At 41.4% G+C, this 21,669-nt stretch overlaps 1 protein-coding gene across 4 annotated transcripts in view; it reads right to left on the reverse strand.

The window, feature by feature from the left end:
- Positions 1-21,669, reverse strand: part of GOLM2 (golgi membrane protein 2) — an 84,697-nt gene that overhangs the window by 41,955 nt on the left and 21,073 nt on the right. For all 4 annotated transcript variants that reach the window (XR_008687262.2, XM_055436242.2, XM_055436244.2 and 1 more), the window contains exons 2-4: positions 7,472-7,526; positions 2,110-2,212; positions 601-691 (exon numbers count right to left, since the gene is read on the reverse strand). Coding sequence is in view for 3 of the 4 variants with exons in the window: in XM_055436242.2 (XP_055292217.2) it covers positions 601-691; positions 2,110-2,212; positions 7,472-7,526 (249 nt within the window). In the remaining variant the exon portion in view is untranslated. The remainder of the gene's footprint in view (positions 1-600; positions 692-2,109; positions 2,213-7,471; positions 7,527-21,669) is intronic.

Here is a 21,669-nt window from a genome sequence, read left to right on the forward strand (position 1 = left end):
CGGAGCCTAATGGGCTGCCATCTATGGGGTCGCACAGAGTTGGACACGACTAAAGTGACTTAGCAGCAGTAGCAAAGCCACTAAGAATTGATGCTTTTGAACTGTGGTGCTGGAGAAGACTCTTGAGAGACCCTTGGACTGCAAGGAGATCCAACCAGTCCATTCTAAAGGAGATCAATCCTGGGTGTTCATTGGAAGGAATGATGCTAAAGCTGAAACTCCAATACTTTGGCCACCTCATGCGACGAGTTGACTCACTGGAAAAGACTCTGATGCTAGGAGGGATTGGGGGTGGGAGGAGACGAGGATGACAGAAAATGAGATGGTTGGATGGCATCACCAACTCGATGGACATGCGTTTGAGTGAACTCCGGGAGTTGGTGATGGACAGGGAGGCCTGGCGTGCTGTGATTCATGGGGTCGCAAAGAGTCGGACATGACTGAGTGACTGAACTGAACTGAAAGCCACTAAAGTCATTTTTAGAATTACACAGGCTAAAATATTTAAAAATATAACATTTTATGACAAAAATACAAATTTTAACTTCTAAATTATAAGATTTATAACAAGAACATATTTTAAGTATTTTTAAAATTTACCTTTTGTTCCTGCAAAAACTGGTCTGCTAACTTTTTAATATTTTCTTCATGCTGAGTTCTTAACTCCTTGATCTGTTGTCCACACTGAAAACTAAATTAGAAAGTCATTCTTTTAGACTACAGTATCTTGGGTTGATTCCCAAAGGTGTTTAGATTGAAAACATGCGTCCACGTGGATAAAGCATCCAGTCAGCATGACAGTGGCCAGGAGAGGATGAAGAGCAGACATGAAAACCGCTCACAGTCAAGCCTTAAAACACCTGAACCTCAAATAGAGGATAAAAATACTGACAAAGCTAACGAAAAAACAGAAATTAGAAAGAGGAATGTTTACAAAGAGATTTTAAGCAGTTGCAGCAGATGAGTCATCAAACAGTATTGAGTTATCCAAAAAGTTCGTTTGGGCTTTTCTGTAAGATGTTATGAAAAACTCGAACTAACTTCTTGGCCAACCCAATACTTTCAACACAATAATAAAAGCCTAAACCATAAAAAGAGCAAGAACGGAAGAAATTAATAAAAAAGAATGCAACCAGCAAGACAAAATGTAAAGGCACAAACAGATAAAATTAACGAATTTCAACTGGACAAGCAGACAAAGAATACAAAAAGATCATTCATGTAAAAAGAAACAAATAATAAATACATAGGAAAATGTTACCTTCCACCATTTAAAATGCAAATTAAGCTTCCTATATGCATATATAGGACTTTCCTTATTCCTATACTAGTGAAATTAAGTTAGAATTATAAAAGTCAATGTTGGTGGGGCTACAGGGAAACATTTACAGTATAAATTAGTATAGTCATTTTACAAAGCAATCTTTCATACATGTGATAAGATCAATAAAACATTCTACCTCAGAAGTTCTGTATTTGAGAATATAATCAGTGAAATAATATGAAGGAAAAAAATCCTTTTTGCACAAATTTCTATAGCTGATAATCATAACAGTGAGAAAAGGAAAACGCCAACAGTGGCCCAGCGATCAGGAGAGATCAAACGAGCTCCAGCACACTGATATACTGCAATAATTGATCACCTCTAAGCACGTCAATCTTTAATCCTAAAGATATATGGAAAATTACTGAACACTATCATATTAACAAACATATATGTGGTAGATGCATACTGACAACCTACAAAAGATGTCAGAAATGGATAAACAGTTTAAAATATGGTGAATCGTTCTAATTTTTGGTGTGCAGACCTAAAAAATACCTTTTACTGTAATACTGATTTCTTAGACGAGTTTCTGTCTTACAATGAACTCTACTACAAGGGTAGATTCAACATGCCTTGTAAGAGATATTTTCATGTTCTTCAAACTATCAAAATAAAAGAAAATAGATTTCACAGACACATACAAAGACAATAGAAAAGGAATTTAAAAGACTTAGTAAAATGAAAGAAAAGAAGAAAGAGACTCCAGAAAGGAAGAAATGAATTGTCTGAATGTTGGACAAATATTCAAGATTCTTAAATACTTACTGCATGCAGAATCTTACCTCTCATACTCTAACCTCTTCACAAGGTAAGTATTGTTCTTCCTATAGTCTTGAAGTTGGTCTTCCTGTCGAAGAAACTCCTGACGAAGCTCAGCAAGTTGCTCTATCCACAAAACGTAAACAAAACAAAAACAAAGGAACGAAGTTCACTTACTCTACTACTTCCTGTTAAGAAGGTATGGGGTTTTTTAAATTATACACAGTTCTCAACTTATTTCTTCATACTCTCAAGAAGTTAAATTACATAACTAGTACCATATTTAATTGCCTTTCATACACATGTATGGGCAATAAAATTTATTTTTGAAACAAGACAGCCTCAGTGGCTTTCACATCAATCAGAAATATTAAAAAATTATACATCTTTACACATTATGTAGACGATATGCTAAGTTGTGGAAACAGAACATGAAGAGCTGCCTATCTCTCTAAACCTAACTGCTTAACAAAATGTAGGGGAAAAATCATATTTTTTAGATGTGTTGGCTATGGATGCAGAATTCATTTTAAAATCACATTTGATTCCCAACTCAGGTACCAATCACTTTAGATCTGATTTCTAGTTCCGCTACTGAATTACATCCACATACACCAAAATTCCATTTCCAAAGCTTATAATCTCTGGGCCAGAGCTAAAAGTTTTAGTTGTAATGAATAACATGAAATTTCAAACTGGATAGTAAATTAAAAGCTGAGCCAGATCCTCTTTTGTGAACATTTAATCTATAATCACTGGCCCCACATTTTCTAGAGTTGCTCCATCTAATTCTACAAAAAAAAAAAAAAAAATTCAGCCACGGAAGAGAAATGTCAGCTTCTTACACAGAGGATAAAAAAATCTGCCAACACCCTTATCAGTTAAGCAAAAGCAGTAATTAAGAAAGTCTTAATTTTCATAAATGGGAACAGAGGTCTATTCTATATAAGCAACATCTACTTATAAAGACTAAAATATAATTTCTAACTACAATATGCCAATATTATAACATCTGCTTTTCACAGAAGGCTTAACAAATTAGACTTGTTACTTAAAAGGCACTCAGAAATCCTTGTGATGCAAGTTTTTTAAAAGCAGATATAAACATAAATTTATAATATAAATATATCCATGTAAAAAAATAGACAATCAAATTACATCAAAATGCTATCAGTGATTAAGCTTAGTGGTGGGATTCTGAGCGCATTGTTTTTCTCTACAACTTTTATTGTGGAATCATAACTACAGTAACAACAAATAAAAATGTTCAAGTCACAGGAACACTTGATGAGGTATATAAAGTTTAACAATATGCATGTAATAGCTATTGTATAGGATTAATAATAAAATATGAAATGTAAATGGTTTACATAAAATGCTTGTAGTTGATAATTAATGTTTGCCTATTCAAGCCACATTTTTTATTCTTTTTAAAATTTTAATTGAGATATAACACTGTGTGAGCTCAAGGCATACATGTTGATTTGATTCACTAACAAAATGGTAAAATGGTAAAATGATTACCATCACATTAGCCAACACCTCCACTATCTCACATAATTACCACTTTTTTGTGTGTGGTGAGAACATTTAAGATCTACTCTTTCAGCAACTTCCAAGTATATAATACAGTACTGTTATAACACAATATTGCTAACTATAATCATCTTAGGCCACCAAACCTTACTCGTCTTGTACCTAACAGTTTGTACCCTTTAGCCCACAGCTCATTTTCCCCACCCACCTCCCAAACCCTGGTAACCACCATCCTACTCCCCGTTTCCATGAGTTCAGTCAAGTCACGTTTCAAATTTCTCCACCTGCTCCATTAACTCCACAACACGCAAACATGGTTGACCTCTGCAGTTTTTCAGTCATTTCCCCTACCTTAGAGAAAAGTGACAGATCTGAAGGCAGGTATCCATGAGTCACACATTCAACTTGTCACGTGCTCCCTGGTCCCACCTACTAAGAAGCAGAGGGCGAGAGGCAGCAGAACTCTGGCCTCAGCTATGGATATTGATTCTAAAGAACAATGAGATCTTGGCAGAACGCCGTGACAAAAAGTCTCGTAGCTTATAGACAGAGTTAGCCAGCAAAGATTCCAGAACTGAAAAGTTACTTCAATTAAAAAAAAATCAAACCAGCATAACCTTGCACTCACTAGGGTAACGGATCTCAACTGCTGATCTACAGGACTCCTTCGGGCGTCTTTTTCCTACGTGGTAAACTCACTCAACAGCTGAGCTCACCTTCAGAATGAAGGTGAGGCAGGCATGATTTCGAGATTTGAAATTGCATCTCTGCTTCCACAAAATACTTCTCACTAACAGGATGTGAAATATCTTCATTAGGAAATAAAGTCTTCCATTTTTAAATGGAGACAAAGGCTTAAAATTCAATTGAGAAAAAAATAAAACAGTATGAAGTTCAGTGCATGTAAAATACCAGGTTCTAAGGCTGTGGATTTTCCAATTGTCATGTGTGGATGTGAGAGCTGGACCATAAGGAAAGCTGAGAGCCGAAGAATTGACGCTTTTGAACTGTGGTGTTGGAGAAGACTCTCGAGAGTCCCTTGGACTGCAAGGAGATCCAACCAGTCCATCCTAAAGGAAATCAGTCCTGAATATTCATTGGAGGGACTGATGGTGAAGCTGAAACTCCAATACTTTGGCCACCTGATGCGAAGAGCTGATTCATTTAAAAAGACCCTGATGCTGGGAAAGATTGAGGGCAGGAGGAGAAGGGGACGACAGAGGATGAGATGGTTGGATGGCATTACAGACTCAATGGACATGAATTTGAGTGAACTCTGGGATTTGGTGATGGACAGGGAGGCCTGGTGTGCTGCGGTTCATGGGGTCGCAAAGAGTCAGACATGATGGAGCAATTGAACTGAACTGAACTTATTTGAATATAGGGAAAGGAATATAAAGCATGGAGCTGATTCATGCTTTGCTTAGTTTAAAACAAAGACTTGAAAGGGGTAAAAGTAGAGCGGCCTGGGGGTCTAGTGGTTAGGATTCTGCAGTTTCACTGCTGTGGCCCAGGTTCAGTCCCTGGTCAGGAAACTGATATCCCACAAGCCACAGGGAAGGCCAAAAAAAAGTGGGGGTGGGGTGGGGTATAAACAGATCAAAAAGCAAAACTAAAGAGAAAAGTTTCCTGTACAACAGTTTTACTTTCAGCTGATTGCCATGTGTTTTATTTTGAATGCAAAGACACTCTGTCTAGTAGGCTGCTCAAGGCCAGCACAACAGAATGTTCTGCATAACTTAAAGGGCGTCAGACCCAAGGCCGACTGTCCAGCCGAGCAATAACAGCAACAGCAGGGCATGCTACAGAGGGCATGGCCATAATCCCTCAATCTAACTTCAAAAGATTAAGAATATGGTTGAGAAAGGGGTTGCCGAGGATGAGCTTTCAAAGCCAAAAAAAAAAAAAAACCAACCCTTACTTTTCAAATATTTTTGTTTCAAATTTTCTTTCAGTAATAGGCATAAAAAAAGATAACTTACTCTAAATAAACCAATGTATACTAGGATGTTAATTTACTTTCTCAGGCACTAAAAACAACTCCAATCTTTTTATTTCCAAGAAAATCTTAATTACCATAAGGGTTTTTTCGTTTTATAAGAATATGACGTGTATTAACTTCAATATATCTGACATTAATGTCAATGAAAACAGGCAAATGTGGATTGTACTGTCAACTTGTCAAGAAGTTAGTTTCAGTAGAAATAGTTCCTAAGGTGCAAAAGTCACATTAATGAAACTCCATCTCACGAGTCCAAGCTTCAGTAACTGCACTAAAGCCAAAAGTTGCACAATTATGAGCTCAAATCAAATCTTTTTTCTGTGCTAAAGTCTATCACCTAAATTTCAAAACATCTCAAGATCTACTTCAACTGTGGATACACACAGTACAATAAAGATTTTTACTCAGTAACATGGGCTGTCATTTTCTCTGACGTATACAAGGAAAAGCCACAGTCTATTACTATTTAATAAGAAATAACTCTGACGACAAGCAGAATCATTTGTACAAACTACAAGCTGTAAGCAGCACTGACAGGGCGCCACCTTCTGTGTCACCCTGCGCACGTCTGTGAGTCAAAAAGAAGAGAGCACGGACACAAATGCAACAGCAACAAATGTGGCCACCCAGAAAGTGAATTTCCAACAGAAAACCAAAGCTGTTCAAAACCGTAGATAGCACAACCTGAGTGGCCCCTGTGTTTGGGCTGTAACCCACCAAGGCTGCCTCCTAATGCTTTTGCTTGGTGAGGGACAAAGCTTGCATAAATTAGCCTGCGTAGGTTGGCTTCTTCAAGAGAGCATTAACAATATATTACCCAATCCTACAGAGGTTCAAAATGATTATAAAGGAACATTTATGAAATCAAAGAGCAAGCACATTTAGAGAAACTGCATGCAAAGTTTTAAAATACGTAGTGTTGTAATTAAAGGGTGTGAGGGAAAAGCGGGATAGTCCTTAGACCCCAAATTCCAAAGGCCAGGGATAGCGTGAAGTAACGCAAGCAGAGTACAGAGCTTGTTCTCTTTAACTATTATTTTTCATAAAAGTTTTAGACATCTCCTGTCACTTCACCAACCCCAAATATTCACTGGAAGGACTGATGCTGAAGCTGAAGCTCCAATACTCTGGCCACCTGATGCAAAGAGCTGACTCAGTGGGAAAAGACCCTGATGCTGGGAAAGACTGAAGGCAAAAGGAGAAGAGGGTGGCAGATGGTTAGACAGCATCACCAACTCAATGGAGATGAATTTGAGCAAACTCCAGGAGACAGTGGAGGACAGAGGAGCCTGGTGTGCCGCAGTCCATGGGGTCGTAAGGAGTCACACGTGACTCAGCAACTGAACAACAACTTCATCAAAATGAAACAAAAGAAACTATTCATCTATCTAATCTACTTCCAGGCTCCCTGGTTTCTGTTCCAGGCTTCTTTGTTCTCAGGGCATCTAAAATACTGAGCTTGGGGGACCTGCCCAAAGCATTCCCAGAACCAAATGGATTGTTTCAGCAGGCTGGACAGAGGGGATCATTCCTAACCCTTTCCCTAGTAATCTGATGGTCTCCGAAGCTACACATCAATTTTCTTTAAAGATTCTTTCAACATTTCATTGTAAGAAATCTGTCCACAGCACAAGAAAAAAATGCAGATCTGAAATTTTAACTTGTACTTACTATATATAAAACAATATTAAAAAATTTTTATTATCTCTTAAGACAAAAGGAAACATGTTTTGCCATCGGAGGAGCTTTGTTCAAAAACTCTATTTCATTTAGCTGTCTGACTTGAGGATTTCTTAATTCTTCAGGATTTTAGACATTTAGTGAACTTTAATTTGTAAGTTTCTTACCCTTTAAATGATGTATGTCTGCCATCTGATATGATATGTTGTTCTGCAGTTTAACCTGAAAAAAAATTATCTTAATTTTACTAAAGAATATGTAGTTTTGCTCATATTTACCTTTTCCCCCTCATATTCACTTTGAGCTTGATAATGAGTACAAAAGAAAAATATTTAAGTTACGTATGCCACGTTTTCCAAAGAGAATTATAAGTTCTGATTTTGTAATATTCATTTTAAATTTGCATAAGAATATTCATTTAACTTAATATATAGTACAACATTGTTCAAAAGTTTGAGGTGAATATTGTTTTGAAAAAAAAAATCAGATTTTTTTCCAAAATCTTACCAGAATATTTTCAACTCTATACTAAGAAAAGAATTAATGCCAAGTCAGAAGTACTCACGGTGCATCACGCTCCCCCAGGAGGACAGATATTGCAAAGGACCCACTGCTGCACTCACTGTCCTTTAGAAGCCAGTTCCCAGGAGTGCCGGGAACTGAAAGCGCACCCAAGCACGGCTCAAATTAAGCCTTAGCACTTAATTTAAAAATTTAGACAAGGAATGTCTTAGATAGTCAGGATATCAAGCAAAGAACTACAGTGTCTCAGTTCTTGTTTAAATAGGTTTCAGCTAATTGTAAATCCAACTAAAGTATCACTACAAACAGTTCTCTTGTCAATCTCAACAGTAACATTATTTTTAAAGGCATAGATTGATTTATGTTGATCAAATGCAGTACCATGAGTAGCAAATGATTATGCTAAATACCACTTAAATCTCTAAAGAAAAAAGTTTTTAATTTTTCATCTTGAAATAACTTTAGGTTCATAGGAAACTGCAAAGATAGTACAGAGAAGTCCCATATACCCTTCACACAATTTCCCCCAGTGGGTACATCCTATATAACTAACTATACAACTTCAAAACCAGGAAACTGACATTGATACAACGTGTACAGTTCTATGCTGTTTTATCATACGTATAGATTCATGTAAACACCATCAAAATCAAGACACAGAACTATGCTATCATCACAAGTATCTCCCTCGTGCTACCTTTACAGTCAAACCTATCTTCCTTCCCCACGATTCCTGATCCCAGGCAACCACTAATTTGTTCTCCATCACCGTAATTTCATCGTTTCAAGAATGTTATATAAATATAACCATACGGTATGTGACCTTTTGAGACTCTTTTCAATCAGCATAATGTACCTGGGCTTCCCAGATGGCACTAGTGGTAAAGGACCCACCTGCCAATGCAGGAGATGTAAGAGACCGGGGTCGACCCCTGGGTGGGGAAGACCCCTGGAGGAGGAAACGGCAACCCGCTCCAGCATTCTTGCCTGGAGAAGCCCACGGACAGAGGGGCCTGGTGGGGAAGACCCCTGGAGGAGGAAACGGCAACCCGCTCCAGCATTCTTGCCTGGAGAAGCCCACGGACAGAGGGGCCTGGTGGGCTACAGTCTATGGGGTTGCAAGGAGTCGGACACGACTGAGTGACTTCGCATACATCAATAGTTCATCCCTTTTTACTGCTGAATAATATCCCATGCTTAGTCGCTCTCGCGTCTGACTCTTTGCGACCCCGTGGACTGTAGCCTACCAGGCTTCTCCGTCCATGGGATTCTCCAGGCCAGAATACTGGAGTGGGTAGCTGTTCCCTTCTCCAGGTGATCTTCCCAACCCAGGGATCGAACCCAGGTCTACCACATTGCAGGCAGATTCTTTACCATCTGAGCCACCAGGGAAACCCTAATAATCCATGATATGAATGCACAACAGTTTGCTTAAGCATTCAACTACTGCAAACCATTTTGGTGGTTCTAGTTTTTGGCTCTCACAAATACATGTAGAGTTTTAGTTTTTATTTCTCTGGGATAAATGCCCAGCAATGAGATTGCTAGGTTGTTGTTTTTTTTTTTTTTTAGAGAATAGGCGTCCTGTATTTACACTTCAGCAGAAAAGCAACAAAAATGGCCATTGAGGCTGAGTGATCCATCAGTAGAAAGGAGAGGAGAACCATTTTTTTAAATGGATACTGAATGATGCTCTATTCTCACATGTATTTTTATAACAAAGTATTCATTAAGGAATTCAGCTTTAGGGAGAATAGTTTTGCCACTCTGATTATCTGTTTGGACTGTATTTTCTAAATTTTGGGCAAATTTACAGACACACTGAAAAATGTGAATGGGAACACCACTGAACTGAGACCTTTGCATTCAAAGAGTTGTCCATCGCTTGGACTGCTTTTCAGAAATGCAGGTTCTCAGGCCCTTCTCCAGACCTGGTAGGTGGTTGGTGGTTTAGTTGCTAAGTTGTGTCCAACTCTTCCCAACCCCATGGACTGTAGCCCGCCAGGCTCCTCTGTCCATGGGATTTTCCAGGCAGGAATACTGGAGTGGGTTGCCATTTCCTTCTCCTTGATTGCTAGGTTTTATGGTAAGTCTGTGTTTAGTATTTTTTTTGTATTGTTTTTTTTTTTTTTAAAGAAACTGCCACACTATTTTCCAGAGTATCCATGACATTGTCAATTACATTTTAATAACTTATTGTGCCAAGTTAGTGGATGGGAGAATATAAAACAATCAGAAAACATGAGAGCAGTCTCAAAGAATCAGCAGCAAGGCAGCACCTAAAGTAGTATAATCACTGTGGGATTTCAGAAAAGATCCCTGCTGAGCATGCTCAGGAGACTTTCATGGGAAGGTCTTCCCTGAGTTGGGCACTGACGGCTTGAAAAGCACTACAGAAGAGAGTATTTCAGACAGCAGAGGTGGCCTGAGAATTGTTTGCTAAAGCATACGATACAGGGGAGACAATAAGAAAGAAGGCAGGGAAAAAGACTAGAGCGCGCCCTTCCACTGATACCAAACGTCGAGACAAGATAAATCCATAGCAACAAAAAGTAATTAGTGGCTGCCAGGGGCTGAAGGGAGGGGCAATGAAGGGTAACTTACTAATGGGCATACGGTTTCTTTTTGGGGTGATAAAGAGTGTTCTGGAATTAAATAGGAGATGGTTTCACAACAATGTAAGTATACTAAAAAACACTGAATTCCATGCTTAGGGCAAATTTCATGGTCCTTGAATTGTATCAATATTTTAATGCAAAACATAAAAATGCGGAGGGTACTACGAGGGCACCGTACAGGAAACTAGGGACACAAAACGGGCAAACTCTTGGCACCCAAGTTCACTGTTTAGAAGAGGCGGCCAGGTAAGTAACTGTAACACTGTACAAATGCTCCTTTGAGCCGGGGGTGGACGAACTATGGCCTGTGAGCCAAACCTGGCCAGCTCCTGGTTTTGTATGGATGGCAAACAAAGGATGGTGTTTACTTTTTTAAATGGTTGGAAAGAAAAGTCAAAAGAATATTTCATGAGTTATATGAAATTCAAATTTCAGTGTCTATAAATAAAGTTTTATGGGAAATAGCCACACCCACTCATTACCATATTGTCCATAGCTGCTTTGGAGCTGCAGTGATTGTGAAAAAAAGATTATATGGACTGCAAAGCTTCAAGCATTTACTGTGTTAACTCACTTCAGTATGTCTGACTCTTTGCGACCCTATGGACTAGAGCCCGCCAGGCTCCTGTCCATAGGATCTCCAGGCAAGAATACTGGAGCGGGTTGCCAAGCCCTCCTCCAGGGGATCTTCCCAACCCTGGGATCAAACCCATGTCTCCTGCAGCTCCTACACTGCAGGTGGATTCTTTACTACTGAGCCACCTGGGAGATCCAAGTAGTTACCAGCTGGCCCTTTATAGAAAAAGTTTGCCAATCCCTAGTCCAAACTAACAGAATAAGAGAGAAATATATATGAGAGAGATTAAAGGAGAACAATGAACAGTCTGACTGACTGATTAGACTGAGGAGTAAAAGAGGAAACCTTAAGGATGATGCTTTGATTTCTAGCGTGAGGGGCCCAAGGTGAGTAAGGCTGCAGTACTCCACCACAGGAAAACACAGAGGAGCAGACTTGGGAGTGGGAGGGAGAAGTGGGAGATGACGCTTTTTCGGATTTGAACCCACTGAATTTGAGGCACCTGTGGCACATCCAAGAACAGATCTTTAATAGGAAGCTGGATATAAGAGTTTGGAGTTGATCTGAGAGCTATAACCAACCTAGACAGCATATTAAAAAACAGAGACATTACTTTGCCAACAAAGGTCCATCTAGTCAAGGCTATGGTTTTCCCAGTGGTCATGTATGGATGTGAGAGTTGGATTATAAAGAAAGCTGAGCGCCGAAGAATTGATGCTTTTGAACTGTGGTGTTGGAGAAGACTCTTGAGAGTCCCCTGGACTGCAAGGAGATCCAACCAGTCCATCCTAAAGGAGATCAGTCCTGAATATTCATTGGAAGGACTGATGTTGAAGCTGAAGCTCCAATACTTTGGTCACCTCATGCGAAGAGCTGACTCATTTGAGAAGACCCTGATGCTGGGAAAGATTGAGGGCAGGAGGAGAAGGGGACGACAGAGGATGAGATGGTTGGATGGCATCACCGACTCAATGAACATGAGTTTGAGTAACCTCCGGGAGTTGGTGATGGACAGGGAGGCCTGGCGTGCTGCAGTCCATGGGGTTGTAAAGAGTCAGACACGACTGAGCGACTGAACTGATCTGAGAGTTACTAGCATACAGTTCAGTTCAGTTCAGTCGCTCAGTCGTGTCCGACTCTCCGCGACCCCATGAATCACAGCACGCCAGGCCTCCCTGTCCATCACCAACTCCCGGAGTTCACTCAAACTCATGTCCATCGAGTCGGTGATGCCATCCAGCCATCTCATTCTCGGTCGTCCCCTTCTCCTCCCACCCCCAAGCTTTCCCAGCATCAGTCTTTTCCAGTGAGTCAACTCGTCACATGAGGTGGCCAAAGTATTGCAGTTTCAGCTTCAGCATCAGTCCTTCCAATGAACACCCAGGATTGATCTCCTTTAGAATGGACTGGTTGGATCTCCTTGCAGTCCAAGGGACTCTCAAGAGTCTTCTCCAGCACCACAGTTCAAAAGCATCAATTCTTCGGCGATCAGCTTTCTTCACAGTCCAACTCTCACATCCATACATGACCACGGGAAAAACCATAGCCTTGACTAGACGGACCTTTGTTGGCAAAGTAATGTCTCTGCTTTTTAATATACTATCTAGGTTGTTCATAACTTTCCTTGTTACCAGCAGTCAACTGTGGTCTGAAAATTCCAGAAAGAAACCATTGTTCAGTTTTAAAGTGCGCACTGTTGTGAGTAACGTGGTGGAATCTGGGCTGACCCGCTCTGTTCTGCAGGGGATCCCTAACCATCATCACCACTTGCTGCTAACAGCCGACTCACAGCGCCATGGCTCGACACCCAAGATCACCCAAAGCAAGTGCTTCTCCTCCTGACCTGTCACCAGAAGTTCGAGAGTAGCCTAACGCTACATCATTCATCACATCTCATCTGATCACGCAGGCATTTCATCATCTCACATAATCACAAGAAGGTGAGCCAAATAAGAGACATTCTGGGAGGGAGAGAACACATTCATATAACTCTGATTTCAGGATACTGGTATAACTATTCTATTATTACTATTGCTAATTTCTTACTGGGCCTAATTTAGAAAGTAAACTTTATCACAGGTATGTATGTATGTAAAAACCTAAGTAAATCTAGGGTTTAGGCTACCTGTACTACTGACTAGAAAATCCCATGGATGGAGGAGCCTGGTAGGCTGCAGTCCGTGGGGTCACTAACGGTCGGACACGACTGAGCGACTTCACTTTCACTTTTCACTTTCACACATTGGAGAAGGAAATGGCAACCCACTCCAGTGTTCTTGCCTAGAGAATCCCAGGGACAGGGGAGCCTGGTGGGCTTCTGTCTATGGGGTCACACAGAGTCGGACACGACTGAAGTGACTTAGCAGCAGCAGCAGCAGCAGGCTACCTGTGGTTTCAGGTATACATCCCCTGCGGATAAGGGGGGATTCTTGTATTTTCATGATGCAATTTCCTTTTGCATTCTTTACCCCCAAAGAACATAGCTATCCTTTATTTTTGTTTACAACAAGTTTTCATTACTTTGTGTTTTTATTCACTTTTATGATGCTATTCCAGCTTCTCTGTACTCTATTTTAAATTCTACTCTTGAAACAACTAGAGAGATGCTATTTTTGAATACTAGCCTATGAGTGGCCTCAGCTTCCTGGATTGTCTCTTTTATATCCTAAAACTCTTAAAAAGTTTTTAATAGAGAAAAGGAAAGTCAATCTGTAGACTACAAAAGTACTAAAGGATATTATGAGCAGTGCTCCTTTATTCTGATCAGTTTAATTTTCTCTTCAATCTTTTTAATTGAGGATGGAGACACTGATCCCAACAGCTCATATATACAGTCCTCATGTTTCAAAAGCTGCTCTGGAACGATTAAAGAGAAAACCACAGCTTGTCTACATGAAAGCCCTTCTTAACTCAAATAGAGCGAGCTTATTTCCCGCCTCGTTCTTTTGCTTCTCAGACCCCCTTAGGCACAGCTCACGTTCTCTATTGCTCCTCCCAGCCTTACCAGCAGGGTCCGCACAAAACTCTTACACTCCGTATTGAGTATTAGCAGCAGGGCCCAGTTCCCAGTTCCTCTCTCTTCCTGTCAACACCAGTTCCATAGCGCTGCTCAGCTCGCCCTCCATGTGCCTCTGAACAGAGCTGCTGAAGATCTACGCAGAGGTCTCTGGTAGATCATTAAACCCAGAAGTTCTCTTCCTTCTACAGTATTTTTATTATGTTGTTTAGTTTCAGAATCTAGATGTCTGCTACTAAACTATCTGTGCATCTTTTTGACACTGCACTATTACTGGCATCTGATACCTCTTCTCTCCACAAATACAACCCAAGCCCCCAAATCCTTATGTAGCTCCTAAAACAGTTTGACAAAGAATTCTTCTAACTTTCAATCTTATCCTTTTAAGGCAATCTGAATGTGGTTTTTACCTACTATGCACGCCTTTGTGTTTTTGCAAAATCTGAGCATGTGAAGCAGTGACTTAATTTCAGCTTTAATCTTATGTTTTCTACTGGGCTTCCCTGGTGGCTCAGAGGTTAAAGCGTCTGCCTCCAATGCGGTAGACCCGGGTTCGAACCCTGGGTTGGGAAGATCCCCTGGAGAAGGAAATGGTAACCCACTCCAGTATTCTTGCCTGGAGAATCCCATGGACGGAGAAGCCTGGTAGGCTACAGTCCACGGGGTCGCAAAGAGTCGGACACGACTGAGCGACTTCACTTTCACTTCATGTTTTCTACTATCCTGGGTCTGCATAAAGACTTCTCCCACTTGGTTTCCGATTTGAAATGTTTCCTTCGGTGTCTTCAGTCTGTTTTTCTCTACTTTTCTGCTTTCACTGATCATTTCTGCACACAGATAGGTCTCTTCAGTCCTTTACCGTCTTTGATTTTTAACCCTCTGGGAGCCTTCCCTTCTTTTAATACTTCCACCACCTCCTCGCCTTCAATAGGAAGTTGATTGTTTCTCCTCATAGTTTTAATTTCCTTGTGTTCCAACAGGAATTTGTCTTTGAAATGACTCTATCAAAACCTCTCAGATGTGGAGAAATTAATTTGCGTTCTCACTACTGCATGACTGGAAGAAACATATTTCACTTGGCCATACATTCTGTTCACCTGGTGATGCTATGAAATACAGATGCTCCTCTGCACCCACCATTTTACATAAAGAATTTGAGCACCCATCTCTGCACAGGGGCTTCTGGAACCAATCCCTTCGGTACTGGGGGACGATTTTTCTTTCTATATATATTTTAGACCAGTAACAGTGTATAAAAATTAAGAAGTATTATTTAATTTTTATTTTATAAATGGATTCTCATTGTCTGGCTTCTTAGGTTCTTTTTGGTTACTTTTAGACTTTTCCCACAACATCGTTATTTACAATATGAAAGAAAGACACCAAATAATCATTTTCTTTTTTCAAATTTCTTTGGGGATGAGAGACAGATGTGTGTAGACATACACACACGCACACATACATTCACAAACACAGCCCCATCTCTTTGTCTAATTTACACCTATGGTCAGATAGACTCCAACCCAGATGTGAACACACCCTCCAAACTCCCACAACGCTCAAAATGCCTCGCCCGGGCTTCAGGGTCTACTGGGGAAAGCCTCCCGTTCAGTCTTTTAGAAAACAAAGCATTCCCCCATTTCACAGGCAGTCCTGTCTCTAACCAGAGCGTCACTGTGTCTCTTTTCTACCCCCAAGGTTAATCAGGAATGAGAATTCCACGAGAACAGAAGCTGTCCCTCGGTCCATGCCCTGCCCATGTCTGGCACATTGCCCGACCCCGGTAAACACGGTAAGTGTCTGCTGAAAGCCTCCTTAGGCTTCAGTGTTCCGTGTTCTGTGTACTACACGCTTTCTTACCCTGAGGTGGACTTTATCCCCGCTTGTATAATTCTAATTATCCTTCAATACTTCTGAACTCCCTCATTTATTTCCCTTTGTTATCAACTTCACTGCCTTGGTTAGGCTTCATCTATTTCCCTCTCTCCTTCTGTAGAACTGGTGTGTCTGGCATTTGGAGTGCGTTTACAATAGGTCGCTTATCCATGCTCCCTTTGGCCCTTACCATGTTAATCGCTCAAAATGTGTTTACGATTCTTCTGAGACTTTTTTCCCCTTCTTCTGAGGCATGTGTTCTTTATCTCTTTTTTCAGTAAGAATTATCTTCTCCTGACATTTTCTTATAGCATTTCTGGCTCACCTCCAGCTACTTCATCTATTTCCCTCTAATACCTAAAACTTAATCTTTATATTTCTACCGTCTCCTGCTGAAGCTCTCTTAATGACTCCCCATCCCACACGGCGACCCTGAATTAATTCTGGCAGCTGTTAACAGCTCACTTGCTCTGCTTTTCTTTTCATTCTGGGACCTTGAAAATGGCTCAGCTGTGCCTGCTTCACTTTCATTATGACCTGTTCTCAGGCAAATCAGCTCAACTATGACCACTGATCCCAAAGGCTACAGACAACTGGCTTTTTAGAGATGTCATTTCTGGCTCCTTTTCCTTCACACTAGAACCATTTTTCCTGATTACATCTCATACTCAGATGATGTCTAGAAACAATTCTATCTTCAGTATTGCAACTGTCAAACCTGACTGATGCTCACAACCACCTGGGGAGCTTCAAGAAATATATGCCCTCGCCTCCCCTCCCCCACTCCAGCCTGACTCAGCAGCCTGGGGATGGGCCCCAGAATCTTTTTTTTTTTTTAAGCTAAAGTGATTCTGATAAATAACCATATTTAGCAACTACTCATCTACAGTATGTCTTTGACTGGCACCTATATGAACTGGATCAAAATGGAAAATTATTAATAATAAGTACTAAACACTTATTCTGTGCCAGGCCTTGTGCTAAGCTAAATGCAATAATACAAATATTATTGCGGTTAGTTCCACAACCACCCTCTGAGGTGGGTTCTGCATTTCACAGATGCATCACACAACTACAGTAGGTTCTGAGTATTCTTCCTAGCAGTCCCAAACCAAAGTCTGTGTTCATGACCACCATACATACACTAGATCAATAGTTAGTAGGTATCTATACTCTCTATACTGTGAAGCGGAGAAGGCAATGGCAAGCCACTCCAGTACTCTTGCCTAGAAAATCCCACGGATGGAGGAGCCTGGTAGGCTGCAGTCCGTGGGGTCACTAAGGGTCGGACACGACTGAGCGACTTCACTTTCACACACTGGAGAAGGAAATGGCAACCCACTCCAGTGTTCTTGCCTGGAGAATCGCAGGGTCAGGGGAGCCTGGTGGGCTTCCGTCTATGGGGTCACACAGAGTCGGATACGACTGACGTGACTTGGCAGCAGCAGCATACTGTGAAGAAAGCTGATCGCCAAAGAATTGATGCTTTTGAACTGTGGTGCTGGAGAAGACTCTTGAGAGTCCCTTGGACTGCAAGGAGATCCAACCAGTCCATTCTAGAGGAGATCAGTCCTGGGTGTTCATTGGAAGGACTGATGCTAAAGATGAAACTCCAATACTTTGGCCACCTCATGCGACGAGTTGACTCACTGGAAAAGACTCTGATGCTGGGAAGGACTGGGGGTGGGAGGAGAAGGGGACGACAGAGAATGAGATGACTGGATGGCATCACCGACTCTATGGACATGGGTTTGAGTGAACTCCGGGAGTTGGTGATGGACAGGGAGGCCTGGCGTGCTGTGATTCATGGGGTCGCGGAGAGTCGGACACGACTGAGCGACTGAACTGAACTGAAAACCTTTTTATTTCTTATTCCTCATACACTGCACACATATAATTCACTCAACATTCCAAACACACCTGCAACTTTTATTGATACTTGATCTGTTAAAGAATTAATCTCTCATGAAGCAAGTTTTAGTTTAAGCTATACTCAGTTACATTTTTAAAGAGAATAAGATAAGCAAGGTCTTTGGTCTTGGTTGGCTATAATGAATCATTACAAAGGTTTCTATTTACTCATTCTTCTTTTGATAAGTCATTCATAAAGCATTTACTGAGCATCCACTATGTGCTAGGCCTGAGGATATGAAGGATTTGGTTTTGGTCACAAAGAATCATTAAAGTTTGTTTATTCATTCATTCTGTCAGGCAGTCTTAAGGAAAGCATTAACTGAATACCTAGTAAGTGAACGACACCGCAGAAGGCCTAGAAATACAGCAATATACAAGAAACAGGAAGGAGGTCTGGATAAAGGATAAACGTTTTGGAGTCATCAGCATAACTGAAGTTTTCTGCATAGATACGACTACTTCAGAAAAGACCAGAATAAGAGAAGAGGATCTCAAATAGAAAACTATGAACTTTAATACTTAATAGGAGAGAAGCCAGAAAAGGAGACTAGAGCCGAGAGGAGGAAAACAGGAGCGTCTGCATCATGCAGGACAAGAGCACAGAGCTGGGCAGACGCTGAGATATTAGGAACAGGAGGAGAAAAATGCAGATGTGAACAGACAATTTTCTGTTCAAGAAACGTGACTGGGAAGGGGAAGAAAGACTCAAGTGTATTTTAAGTGCTGAGGAACAAGTACAGACAAAGGGGCTGGATGTAACAGGGAGACGGCATCAGTGATAGAAAAGGGCCTTTGAAAGTGTAAAGGAGACTGGATCCATAGGACAGGTGGAGAGGCTGGTCCTGGAGAAAGAATGAACTCTCTTATTCTAACAAGCAGGAAAGACACATGGGTGGAGATGCAGGTGTGCCTGCAGATTTGTTAGTGTGGTAGCTCCTGTTCAATTCTTGGTCAAGCAGCAAACAAGATTATCTGTTCAGGTCAAGGAGAAGAGGAATTTAAAGAGACTCAGGGTCAGAGGAGGGAAGAAGTTTGAAAGCTGTTGCAATGAGTGTGTTGGCTAGAGATAGGTAATTTGTAAGGTGCTGCTGAAAACCCACCTGAGGTAACTGATCATAAATTTCTATAAGTACCAGTCTGGTTATAAGAATTTCTCCAGCTGCGCTTGAAATAGACATGTAAAAGAAAAATGGCAAGAAACTAAAACAATAGACCACGGAATCTTAAATGCATAGAGAGGAAAGGAAAGAACAAACAAGGATCCTGGAAAGGAAGAAAAAGGATCGGCACTCTAGGCGAAACCGAAAAACAAGGACAGTTTGTTTAGCAGTTCTAATCTTTTTTTAAAAAATATATTCTCCCAAGAATACATGTTTGAAGTTTATAAACTTTCAAGGATTTGAAATCTTATGTCAGGTTCATGTTAGAATGAAATAATAATCAGAGTGTTTGTACTCACTAATGTAGGGTAATATTTCTAACCCTCATCCCAGGTACTTTGCAGGATTGCTGCTGCTGCTGCTGCTGCTGCTGCTGCTAAGTCACTTCAGTCGTGTCCGACTCTGTGTGACCCCATAGACGGAAGCCCACCAGGCTCCCCCGTCCCTGGGATTCTCCAGGCAAGAACACTGGAGTGGCTCCTCCCCAATTCTTCCAAAACTGGGTTAAGCGGGGTACAATGAGGGCTTTACTGGAGGCTCAGACAGTAAAGAACCTGCCACAAGGCAGAGACCCGGGTTTGATCCCTGGGTCGGGAAGGTCCCCCTGAAGAAGTGAATGTCAACCCACTCCAGTGTTCTTGCCTGGAGAATCCCATGGATGGAGGAGCCTGGCGGGCCGCCGTCCACGGTGTCGCAAAGAGTCGGACAGGACTGAGCACAAGAGGGTGCAGATGAAGGGTAAGAAAGGGAAGGAGAGAATGAGAGGCGGGTAAGGAGAGCAAGGCAGACCACACCGGGAAGTCTGAGAGCAGAAGCGCCCTCCGCGACGACACGCCCATGCGGCATTTCCATTCGCACATGTCACTAATCCCTGAGACTTGAAATGTAAAAAAACCAGAAGTTTCTCCTTTCTCAACTTTCCCACTACTTTCGGGGGCATCTTCGTCCTCTGGCTCTCCTGCCTCTTACCTCTTCTCATGCTGTTCACCAGTCTATGATACAAGCTACCGCCAAGTGCGGGGAGTTCTCTGGTGGCCCACTGGTTAAGGACCATGACTTTCACTGCCATGGGCCCATGCTCGATCCCTGGTTGGGGAACTAAGATTCCATAAGCTGTGTGGCACGGCCAAACATAATAAATTAAATAAATAAAAATTATCACGAAGTCCTGCCAGTTCTTCTGCACCGCCTCTCAGACCTGACCCTTAACTTATCCTCTGTTCATGCCAACCACCTACAGGGGCCATTTTCACAGAGCTGCACCAGAGCATAAGCTCAACATTATTACCAGATAAATAAACGAAGATATCTAATCTATCATGTGTCTCTTCCTGATCTTACTTACTTCCTAACAGCAGCAAGAAACATCTTTGGAAAAACTCTGTTTTCCATCAAGTCTTTCGACTAGTCAAGATCCAACGACAGAATACTATTACTCCTAGTGTGTAGAATATAAAATTCTGCTACTGAAGATTTAATGCCTTCCACAAAGTGGGCACCACCTTCTCTATCCAGTCATCAGAAACGGTCTCTCTGACATAGTCAGGTTAGCTTTAACCATCTACAATGATTAGATTCCTCTTTCCTATGTCCATTTATATCAGCAGATAGTAGTAATGGGGGTCAGGAGAGCTGTCTGGGCTCTGGATATATGGATTGCGAAGCGAAGCCAACAGAATTTGCTGATAAGATGGAAGGAGGGGTAAGAAAGGAGGAGTCAAGAACAACTCCAAAGTTTCTGGCCTGATAAAGGAAGGAGTCACCACTAACTTCTTCGGGAATGGTTGTGAGTAGACATTCTAGGATTGGGGAAATACCAGGGGTTTGGCTTTGGACAGGTTAAGTCCAAAACCACAGTTGCCATTCGAGAGAAAATGAGTAGGGAGTTCAAGATGATATCAAGGGATATCTGGAGATATCAAGCCTAGAATTCAAGAGAACAGTTTGTTGTTGTTTAGTTGCTAAGTCGTGTTCAACTCCTTGCAACCCCATGGGACTGCAGCACGCCAGGCTTCCCTGTCCCTCACTATCTCCTGGAGTTTGCTCAAACTTACGTCTGTGAGTTTGCTCAAACTCGTGACTCATTTGGCGATGCCATCCAACCATCTCATTCTCTGTCACCCCCTTCTCTTCCTGCCTGCAATCTTTCCCAGCATCAGGGTCTTTTCCAGTCAATCAGCTCATCATATCAGGGGGCCAAACTACTGAAGCTTCAGCGTCAGTCGTTCCAATGAATATTCAGGACTGATTTCTTTTAGGATGGACTGGTTGGATCTCCTTGCAGTTCAAGGGACTCGCAAGAGTCTTCTCCAGCACCACAGTTCGAAAGCATCAATTCTTCGGTGCTCAGCCTTCTTTAACTCGATAGTATATAGGTAGTATTTACGTGTCAATAGGAGCTCTCCACGAGACTGAGTATAGATAAGGAAGACGTCCCAGGACTAAGTCTTGGGGCATTTCCTTTGAGAAGAAAAAGGAAAAAAAAAAAAAGAATGAGAAGGAATGGATAAAATGCAGAAGAAAAGCTTGATTTCCTGAAAGCCTAATTCAAGGAAGAGGAGGAGAGAATGACCAACTTATCAAATGCTGTTTATAGGTAAGTAAGGTGATGACTATGAATTAACAAGTCAATTTAATAACACTGAAATCATTGGTACCTTGAAAAGGACACTGGTGCTATGGC

This window comes from Moschus berezovskii, chromosome 9, assembly GCF_049115385.1.
Source record: "Moschus berezovskii isolate FMDL1 chromosome 9, NW_MosBer_1.0, whole genome shotgun sequence".
Lineage (NCBI taxonomy): Eukaryota > Metazoa > Chordata > Mammalia > Artiodactyla > Moschidae > Moschus > Moschus berezovskii.